This window comes from Trichoderma evansii (genome assembly GCF_050947405.1).
Source record: "Trichoderma evansii strain SZMC 28006 chromosome Unknown GGI43scaffold_30, whole genome shotgun sequence".
Lineage (NCBI taxonomy): Eukaryota > Fungi > Ascomycota > Sordariomycetes > Hypocreales > Hypocreaceae > Trichoderma > Trichoderma evansii.
The window spans coordinates 124,555-135,019 of NW_028145176.1; the positions used below are offsets into that span (position 1 = coordinate 124,555).

A 10,465-nucleotide genomic window follows, 5' to 3' on the forward strand; every position below is an offset into this window, starting at 1 on the left:
TTGGCGTTTAATCAGCAGCCGTGGAAGAGATGCGCGGAGAGCCGATCCAAGCAGTCAAGTATTGCATGGGATGAGCGCAATCTCCAGGCCCGGCTGCGATTTATATCTCGAGCTTGGATCGAGTACGGAGAGGTGCGTATTAACATTTGCAGAGAGGGAGCTCATGCATTATATAGGCATCTTTATTCTCGTTCACGGCGCTGACCTGGGGCTTATAGCATCGATCGTTCTCAAAAGGCACATCACGGCAAGGTAGACCACTAATAGTTCCTGATTTGTTCCCACGACGAGTCGCTCGACATCATGCAAGACTCACAGCGATTTCTGGTCTCGATCATGTTACAGAGCCTCGCCACGCCGGCTCGCTTGCTCGCCGAAAAGTGCCATGCGCCGGGCCCATTCATCGATCGTCCCCAGACCCCCGCCAATCGGAGCGGCCCAAGCGATCTCGTTCCAGCATCCTCGGTGATCCGATTCTCGAGGCAATAATAGTTGATTTCATGTCTGAAGACGGAGTCGTTTGTCGCAAAGGCAAGAATAAGAAAAAGGGAGGGGCGAATGGCAACGCCAGCAACGGGAGGCTTCCAGAGGGATCAAAGGAAGGTAACCAGAACCCTGACAGAAATGGCGGTGGGGATCAAGGTGGTGGTGGTAGCAATGCAGACCAGGGCGGAGCTGCAGGTGACGGAAATAATGGTGGTGGCGGTGATGGGGACAAGGATCAGGACAGGGGTGTAAACAATGACAACGCGGAACATGATTTGCTGGCGCCTCCCAAGAGCAAGAAAAAGGATAAGTCCCAAAAAGGAACGGGCACTGAATCTCCTCCTCCTCCAACCAACGCGTTCGACGACGGCACTCTTGACGACGTAAATTTGAACGACGACTGTGGGAAAAGCGCTAGTTCTGGGTCGCACGCGCCAGAGTCTGCAAGTGGGATTGGGGCCGCTATTCGCACCAAAGTCGCATCGCTTGGTGGTTGGGGCGTCAGCGGATCCTCAAGTGGTAACGATGCCCATACCGACGACACTGGTGACAAAAAGAGCAGCCTCGAGAGCAACCCTTGGACCACCAGCGACCCGAAACAATCTGGATCTTTAGCATTTTCAGTCGCCGACGCCGATGCGACACAGAGCAGGACCAAAAAACAAGTAGAGACTCCCCAGGATGCTGTAGATGGGGACGTGGACCCATGGGGATATCAACCTTCGTCCAAGAAAAAGAGCAAAAAGAACGATCCTGCATCTGCATCTGTCGCTGCGCCAGCTTCAGCAGTAAATGACGACCTCGCGGGCAAAGAGAACATTAAAGAGACGAAGAACAAGAAAGCAAGCGATACATTAGTAGAGGTCGAAGAGAAGTCAGATCCCATGCCGCAGCCCAAGCCGACGTCCAGGCAGGAAGCGGCGAAAAAGGAAGATGAGGGCTGGTCATTTTGGGGACTTGGAAAGAAGGGGAAGAAAGCCGAAGAGAGTGTCAAGCCAGCTGAACAAATACCGCCTCCACCACCGCCTCCTCCCGTGCCCCCCGTGCCACCTTTACCAACCGCAGAAGCAGCGCAACTCACCGAGAATGTCTGGGGGGCTGAAAAGGGTTCGAAGGATAAGAAGAAGAAGAGAGGAACGCAGCCTGACATTATAGCCGTACCGGAACCCGAAATTAAGCCTAAACTTAAGGTTGCGCCACAACCAGTAGACGACGATCCTTGGGGCTACTCTGCCGCCAAAAAAGCGTCGAAGGAGGACAAGAAGGAGAAAGAGAGAGAAAAGGAGAGCAAAGACAAAGACAAGAGGAAGACGACGACGAAGTCAGGGTCGGCCGACGAGCCAGCCTCATCAAAAGAACCTGCCTCATCAAAGCTTCCTATACCTATTCCTGATCAACACAAACGGGTAAATGGCAACGAAACTTCGGATGGACTCGACAAAACTGATCAAGACGAGGGGAGCTGGAGCTTCTGGAGCTTCGCAGGCAAAAAGAAGGGCGATTCATTTACAGAATCCGGCGTAGACGAAGGGTCTCACAAGGCGGAAACGCAAAGCCCCAAGTCTTCCGGAGAGCGCATCGATGACTTGACGAATAAAGGGGACAAGGACAAAAAGAAGAAGCCATCAGCTTCTGATCCTTCCAAAGGTGATTCCAAAGCCCAGAGATCCAAGAATGAAGACGTCTTGGATTCAAAAATGGACAAAAAGAAAGGGAACACTGATTTGGTTCGGCTAGGCGCGCCACCTGCAGATGATTCTAACGCTATAGGGCTGGACACGGCGGACGCATTCGGCGGCAGCGTAGACTTCTTCGGTTCTTGGGGTATCGGTAAGAGTGATAAGAAGCGAAGCGATTCGTCGTGGAAGCCCGATGGCATCGAAGAACCAACCGACCGCACTTCGATCCAGGACAGGAAGAAGCATACTTTCAAAAGTCCGATTGAAGTTGTGGGTGAGACTACCGGTGAGATTGTCCATCCTGACGACGTAGAGGAGGTCAGGGGCAGCAAGGTTGAGGATGTCGACAGCTTTGTTTGGACAAAGTCCGGCAGGGCGAAGTCGAAATCCCAGAAGGAGGCCTTGGCTGATCCACCTCCCCGTGCGCCAACACCCCCTTCCACGGACCTTACTGAATCTGAAGTGGAAGCAGCAGATCCCGATGCGGCCACGTCTCCTAGATCGAAAGCGCCCAAGTTGACCGAGAAAGACCTTAAAAGGCTCGAACAAGAGAAGGAGAAGGCTAGGCTGGAAGAAGAAGCACAAGTCAAAGCAGAAGCCGCTCTTGATGCCAAAGAGCAAGCAGAAATAGCTATGCTCACAGACAAGAAAAACAAGAGGGGTAGGTTGCTTAAAACAGATCAGACCAGACTCACTTTCTTGCAACAGAGCGTCGCAAAACGGGCCGAAGAACGAGCTGCGCGAGAAGCCAGGGCAAGAGAGGCCGAGAAAAGGGCTGCCGAGGAGCAAGCAGCCAGAGAAGCCGAAGAGGCTGCTCGCAGAGAGGCTGAAGAGCAAGCGGCACGAGAAGCGGAAGAACGGGCTGCTCGCGAAGCAGAGGAACAAGCTGCCGCAATTGCTGATGAAGCAGAAATTAAAGCTTTACTTACGAAGAAGAATAAAAAGGGCAAGCTATCTAAGAAAGATGAAGAAAAGCTTACCCAACTTCGAGATGCTGCCGCAAAACGCTCCGAAAGACGCGCCGCTCGCGAAGCACAAGAGCAAGCTGCTAAGAAAGCCCGAGAGGAAGAGGTGGACGAACCCCAAGCTGAGCCTGTCGACGAAACGGAAGACGCCGAAGCTGAAGCAGGAGAAGATGATCAGCAGCAAGCCGACCGCGAGGCCGAGGAGAAGGAAAGGGTTATCCGCGAAGAAGAAGAACGAGCCGCCGCCATTATCAAGGAGGAGGAAGAGGAACTGGCCGCTCTGATAGCAAAGAAGGAGAAAAGCCCCAAAGGTAAGCTTCTTAGGAAAGACGAAGAGAGACTTGTCGCTCTTCGGGTAAGTGCCCTCAAACGTGAGAAAGAACGGAAAGCACAGGAAGCGGAACGAGTAGCCCAAGAAGCCGAACGAATTGCCCGAGAGGAGGAGCAAGCCGCCCGAGACGCAGAGGAGAAAGCCGCTCGCGAGGCAGAGGAAGCAGCTCGTGAAGCAGAGGAGGCAGCTCGTGAGGCAGAGGAGCAAGCCGCTGCTCTTGCCGCAGAAGGAAAAGAACTAGCCGCGTTGAGAGAGAAAAGCATCAAGAGAGCAGGTAGACTCCTCCGAAAAGACGAAGACCGACTTGCTCTACTCGAGAAAAATGCAGCAAAACGGGCGGAAGAGCAAGCTGCTAAAGAAGCCGAAGAGGCAGCTCGTGAAGCTGAAATGCGGGCCCGCGAAGCGGAGGAACAGGAGGCTGCCCATGCTGCTGCTATTGCTGCGGAAGAGGAAGAGCTGGCTGCGCTAAAAGCAAAGAGAGTCAAAAGAGGAGGCAAGCTGCTCAAGAAGGAGGAAGATAGGCTTCTTGAACTCCAAAGAAATGCAGTAAGGCGAGCAAAAGAAAAAGCAGTAAAAGACGCAGAACGGGCTGCCCGTGAAGAGAAGGAGCAAGCTGCTAAAGAGGCAGAGGAAAAGGCCGCTCGAGAGGCTGAAGAGGTCGCTAAAGAAGCAGCGGGCCGGGCTGCCCAGGAGGAAAAGGAGGCGAAGGAAGCTGCCGCGATTGCTGAAGAAGAGCGGGAAATCGCCCAGTTGCTTGACAAGAAGAACAATTCGTTCATGGGCTTGTCAAGTAAGCTAGAGCAGAGGTTAAGTCAGCTTCAGGCTAAGGCGACGAAACGAGCCGAGGAGCAAGCTGCACGTGAAGCTGAGCGTCTTGCTCGCGAAGCGGAAGAACAGGCTGCTCGGGAAGCTGAGCAAGCAGCCAAAGAAGCCGAGGAAAAAGCAGCCAAAGAAGCGAGAAAGGCTGCCGCGATTGCTAAAGAGGAGGAAGAACTTGCATTGCTCCTCGAAAAGCGGACTAAAACCATCAGAGGAAAACTCTCACCTCAAAGCGAAGAAAGGATAAACGAACTCCAAGCTAGAGCCGCCAAGCGGGCTGAAATAAAGGCTGCTCGCGAAGCCGAGGAAGAGGCTGCTCGCGAAGCCGAGCGAGTAGCTAAAGAGGCTGAGGAGCGTGCCGCTCAAGAAGTAAAGGAAGCCGCTATGATCGTCGAAGAGGAGAAGGCGCTTGCTTTACTACTAGACAAGAAGGCTAAGTTAACACTGGGGCCTAAAGGTGAAGAAAGGCTGAAAGCGCTTCAAGCTAGAGCTGACAAGCGAGCTGAAGAAAAGGCTGCCCGAGAAGCTGAGGAGCAAGCTGCTAAGGAAGCTGAGCGGCTGGCTAAAGAAGCTGCCGCAATTGCTAAAGAGGAAGAAGAACTTGCATACCTCCTTGAGAAGAAGTCCAAATCGGCCAGAGGAAAACTTTCACCTCAATACGAAGAAAAGTTGAGCGAACTCCAAGCTAACGCCGCCAAGCGGGCTGAAGAAAAAGCTGCCCGAGAAGCTGAAGAGCAAGCTGCTCTAGAAGCTGAACGATTGGCTAAAGAAGAGGAGGAGCGAGCTGCTGAAGAGGCTAGGAAAGCTGCCGAGGAAGCTGAGAAGGCCGCCGCTATCCTTAAGGAGGAAAAAGAGCTATCTCTCCTCATAGAGAAGAAAGCCAAATCATCAAAAGGAAAGTTATCGCCTACGTTGGAGGCAAGACTAAGTGACCTCAAAGCTAACGCCTCGAGGCGCGCCGAAGAGAAGGCAGCTCGAGAAGCCGAAGAACAAGCGGCTAGAGAGGCTGAACAAGCAGCTAAGGAAGCCGAGGAGCGTGCTGCTCAAGAAGCTGAAGAGGCTGCCGCAATCGCCAAAGAAGAGAAGGAAATTGCCCTCCTGCTTGAAAAGCAAACTTCTTTCAGAGGCCTATCAACCAAAGGGGAACAGAGGTTGAATGAGCTACAGGCTAAGGCGACAAAGCGAGCTGAGGAGAAGGCTGCTCGGGAAGCTGAAGAACAGGCCACCTTGGAAGCTGAGCGAGTAGCCAGAGAGGCAGAGGAAAAGGCCGCTGCAATCGCTAAAGAAGAGGAACAACTCGCCCTCCTGCTTGAAGAGAAAACAGCATTCAATAGCCTATCGAGCAAAGATGAGCAGCGACTGAATAAGCTACAAGCCAGAGCGGCAAAAAGAGCTGAAGAGAAAGCTGCTCAAGAGGCTGAAGAGCAGGCTGCCTTGGAAGCTGAACGGCTAGCCAGAGAAGAAGAAGAGAAGGCTGCCGAAATCGCCAAGGAAGAGGAAGAAATTGCTCAGTTGCTTGAAAAGCAAAATTCTTTCAGAGGCCTGAACAGCAGAGGAGAACAGCGGCTGACCGAACTACAAGCCAGAGCTACTCAGCGGGCTGAAGAAAAGGCCGCTCAAGAAGCTGAGGAACAGGCTGCTCTGGAGGCTGAACGACTGGCTAAAGAAGCAGAGGAAAAGGCCGCTGCCATCGCCAAGGAAGAGGAAGACATTGCTCAGCTACTCGCGAAGAAGAAAGCCAAGGGTTTGACGAGTAAAGGCGAGCAGCGGTTAAGTGAGCTACAGGCTAGAGCTGCCAAGAGAGCTGAAGAGAAAGCTGCTCAAGAGGCCGAGGAGCAGGCTGCCTTGGAAGCCGAACGACTAGCCAGAGAAGAAGAAGAGAAGGCCGCCGTAATCGCCAAGGAGGAGGAAGATATTGCCCAGTTACTCGCAAAGAAGAAAGCAAAGGGTTTGACAAGCAAAGGCGAACAGCGGTTAAGCGAGCTACAGGCCCGAGCTACAAAGAGAGCTGAGGAGAAAGCCGCCCAGGAAGCCGAGGAACAAGCTGCACTGGAAGCTGAGCGAATAGCAAGAGAAGAGGAGGAAAAAGCGGCTGCGATCGCCAAGGAGGAGGAAGAAATCGCTCAGCTACTTGCAAAGAAGAAAGCCAAGGGCCTGACCTACAAAGGAGAGCAGCGGTTAAGTGAGCTGCAAGCCAGAGCTGAAGAGAGGGCTGAAGAGCAGGCCGCTCGGGAGGCTGAAGAGCAGGTTGCATTAGAGGCTGAGCGAGTAGCTCGAGAAGCAGAAGAAAAGGCCGCTCGAGAAGCAAAGGAAGCTGCTACCATCGCCAAAGAAGAGGAAGAAATTGCTGAGTTACTCGAAAAGAAGAAGGCCAGGACATTCAGGGGCCTATCGAGCAAAGAAGAGCAGCGATTAAGCGAGTTGCAAGCCAGAGCAGCAAAGCGAGCAGAGAAGAAGGCCGCTCGAGAAGCTGAAGAGCAAGCTGCTCTGGAAGCTGAACGACTGGCCAAAGAAGAAGAGGAACGAGCTGCTCAAGAAGCGGCAGAGGCCGAAGCAATTGCTAAGGAAGAAGAAGAACTGGCTCAGCTCATTGATAAGAGGGCCAACTCGTTTATGGGTCTCTCATACAAACTTGAGAGGAGGCTGAACGAGCTTCAGGCCAATGCCGACGAGAGAGCAGCTCGCGAGGCCGAAAAACAGGCTGCTATAGAGGCGGAGCAAGCTGCTCTTAAAGCGGCCGCTGAAGCAGCTGCAATCGCCGAAGAGGAGAAGGAAATGGCTGACTTGCGACACAAGAGAGAGAAGAAGGGCAAGCTGTCTAAGAAGGATAGCGAGCGACTGAGCCATCTTAAAGAGAAGGCAGCCAAGAGAAAGGAGGAGCAAGCTGCGCGCGAAGCTGAGCTGGCCGCTGCTAATGCCGAGGAAAACGAGGATGACGACGACGAAGACGACGATGATGAGAAGGATGTTTTCGAAACCGGTGACGATGCTAACGACAATGATGACAACGACGATATCGACGCCGATGACGACGAAGAAGAAGCCATCCGAGCGGCAGAAGAGGAGGCAGCGGCCCGTGAGGAAGAGGAGAGAGCTGCTCAAGAGGCTGAAGAGGAAGCTGCGCGGGAAGCTGAAGAGGCGGCAAAGAAGTTGAAGAAGAGCTCCAAGAAAGACAAGAAGGAGAAAGAGGAAAAGAAGGACAAGAAAGATAAGAAGGACAAGAAGGACAAGAAGTCGCGTGATCTTCCATCCGAAGCAGAAGCAGAGCGAGATGTTGGATCCTCTCAGCCAGAGTCAAGGCCCAAAGCGGATCCTGATTTTGACATGAGCCCTGCTGAGATCGAAGCGCTGCTTGCGCCCAAGGAGACAGGCGCGGCGGGTGCGTTCAGCTTCTGGGGTCTCGGTAGTAGTAAGAAATCGAAGCCGAAGGGTATGTTGGACTTTTTTCCCTTTTCTCAAGGAACATTGCTAATTGAGGCTACCAACTTTAGAGGAACCAGAGCCGGAGCTGGAGGCTAAATCGAGTGACGACCGATCGCAGAAATCTTCGGAAAGGTCAAGATCCCTTGGCGGTAGAATTGCTAATGGTCTTAAAGCATTCGAACAAGCACCTGAAGAAGTAGCCGATCCCGCCCGCCCACCATCCCCACCCCCACCGGCATCTGACTCGGATGAAGAAGAAGAGGAAGCCGCAGAAATACCAAAAATTGAAGCGGCAGATGATGAACCGGTGGCCAGAGAAGAACCAGTAGCTGACTTTGAACAGGAGGATGACGGACTACACTATGGAGATGCCATGGAAGAGACGCCAACCAGGAAGAAGGAGCCACCACCTCAAGATGATCGATCTAGGAGAAGAAGAAAGGCGGAGGAGCCATTAGTCGTGCCAGTACCGATAGTCTTACCTGACAGAGGTGACAGGGGCACATCAAGAAGGCATCGAAGACCCTCGGATGTTCCAGGGACATTCCCTGGCGAGGATGTTGATGAAAATGAGATAGTCGCCATCATCGACGAAGGGCCAAGGAAGGAGAGAAAGTCTAAGAAGCGGCGACCCAAGGAGGAGGATATGATGCCTCCTCCACCTCCGCCTCCACAAATTCCGATGCCTCCCCCTCCTCCTGCCGTCCCTGATGCGCCTTTGACGCCGCCGCCGGAGCCGAAATCATCGAGGAAAGAAAGGTCTAGATCCAGCCGAGAGAAGGAGAAATGGCCCGCGGTGGAATCCCCCCCACGCAGAGAAAGGGAAGAGAAGCGGTCATCCAAGCACAAGTCTGAACGATCCTCTCGACGGGCAGCGGAAAAGACGTCCTCCAGAGACTCCACTTCTGACAGGGCGGAGCGAACTGAAAAGTCGGGCAAGTCCTCAGGACGAAACCGGCTCACGGGGATGTTCAGCAGCAACCCTCCCACCAGATCAATGTCTACACGGGAAAAAGAGAGGCGACCTAGTATGAACGGTAGCAGCAGGCCCAGAAGAAATACCGTTACTAGCCACGGCCTTGTTTCTCCGCCTCCAGAAGAGTCTCCCGACATGACATCAAAGGCTGCTAAAATCCTTGGTTTCGACAAGTCAAGCTCAAAAAGAAAGTCTCGCAGGGCGCATTACCAAGATGATGAAGAGGCTGTTATGATGGGAGCTCTTGGTGATGATCCTCATGCCGATTACCCACAGGAAAGACATCGAAATAGGAGATCTCGCGAAGAAGATGTCGTTATGCCAGCAGAGCCCTCCAGCCCTGAACACTCACACAGAAGGACGGCATCGGCTTCAAAGAAGGCGGGATTGACCGGGCTCTTTAGCGGCTTCATGACTCCTAGAGCATCCAAGGTCGAGACTGGCGTAGATTTCGACATACCCATGGTGGAGACAGACCGAGAAGGCCCACGAGTATCTAGTCGCAAGATTAGAAAGTCAGAGCGAGAGTCAGAGCGGACTGGTGATGATCGTGAACGACGACGGAAGCGCAGAGATGATAGCGAGACCCGCAAATTGGCAGAGAAAGAAGCTCGTCGTGAGCGACGGGCTGCTCGCCAACGTGAAGTAGATGAACAACGTGAGGCAGAAGAGCGAGAGGCTCGACGGGCCGAACGACGTCTGCGCAAAGAAAAGGAGAAGGAGAAAGAAAGGGAAAGGGAGAGGGAAAGGGAGAGAGAGGAAGACGTACAGAGAACGTCGAAGCGCCCGCGGCGAAGGTCCCACGCAGATCCCTCTGACGATGAAGCCGCCGAACGACAGCGTAGACGTGAGGCAAGACGGGCCGCCAAGGCTGCTGCTGAGGAGGAGGAAGCATACAACAGGCAGAGGAAGAGCAGTCGACGCTACACTGAGCCTGTGGTAGACGATCATGTATATCCGGCCAAGGAGCGCCGACGAGACGGCAAAAGAGCTACTGCCGCCGGGATGTGGCCACACTCTGGGACGTCGTCATGGGTCAAAGAGCATTCAGATCCCCCTCCGCATCTAGATGATGCCGGACATATAACAGATGCGGTGCAACATACGGAAGACGAACAGGCTCGGCGTGAAGCCCGGCGCGCGCGACGACGAGCCAAGCACGAGGAAGTGCCTGTCGAAGATGCGGACGAGAGACGCCGCCGAGAGAGGCGAGAGAGACGAGAGCGAGAGAAGCGCAACGGCGCGTCAGAAGGAAGCGATGAGCGCCATCGCAGCCGACGAGATTCTGCGGCATACGCAGAGCCAGCGCCTCGGAGCAGCTGGTGGAGAAAGCTGAAGTCTGGATGAAATTCGAGAGTCGCATGAATCTTGAGCAAGCGTGTTTGATCTTTTTTTTTTTTTCTTTTTGATGACCTATATGTCTCAATTTGTTGTTCTTTCTTGCTTTTGAACTTTTCTGTTCTGCGTGCTGTCTGTTTTGTCTTCGCTTGTCATGACATGATGATGGTTATTTTCAACTCCAGACGCTGCTATGCGGCAAAAGCGGCATTACCGTATCATACTTTATTACAGCTCTGCCAATTCTTTTCCGGGATTTCGGGCCAGTCCATCCCGGATATCTGCAGGCAATCTCTATCCCAGTTATAGTGTAGGGATGGGATGAGATTTTTGTTTTTTTAGTGTTTTTTCTCTTTTAGTTCCTTTCTTCATTTCATTGACGATGTCTGATATGATGTACGAGTTGTTCTAAAGGCTTTTTGAACTGGGTCTTGGGTCGCTGGAGGGC

The 10,465-nt window shown here is 53.2% G+C and overlaps 1 protein-coding gene across 1 annotated transcript; it reads left to right on the forward strand.

Moving 5' to 3' along the window:
• Window positions 1–218: 218 nt before the first annotated feature.
• On the forward strand, window positions 219–10,216 carry GGI43DRAFT_417225 (uncharacterized protein; the record flags this gene model as incomplete). Its single annotated transcript, XM_083207395.1, has 3 exons — window positions 219–7,710; window positions 7,772–7,899; window positions 8,047–10,216. Coding segments are annotated over 3 exons (9,600 nt in total), but the record flags the coding sequence as incomplete, so codon positions are not given.
• Between the last annotated feature and the right edge of the window lie 249 nt (window positions 10,217–10,465).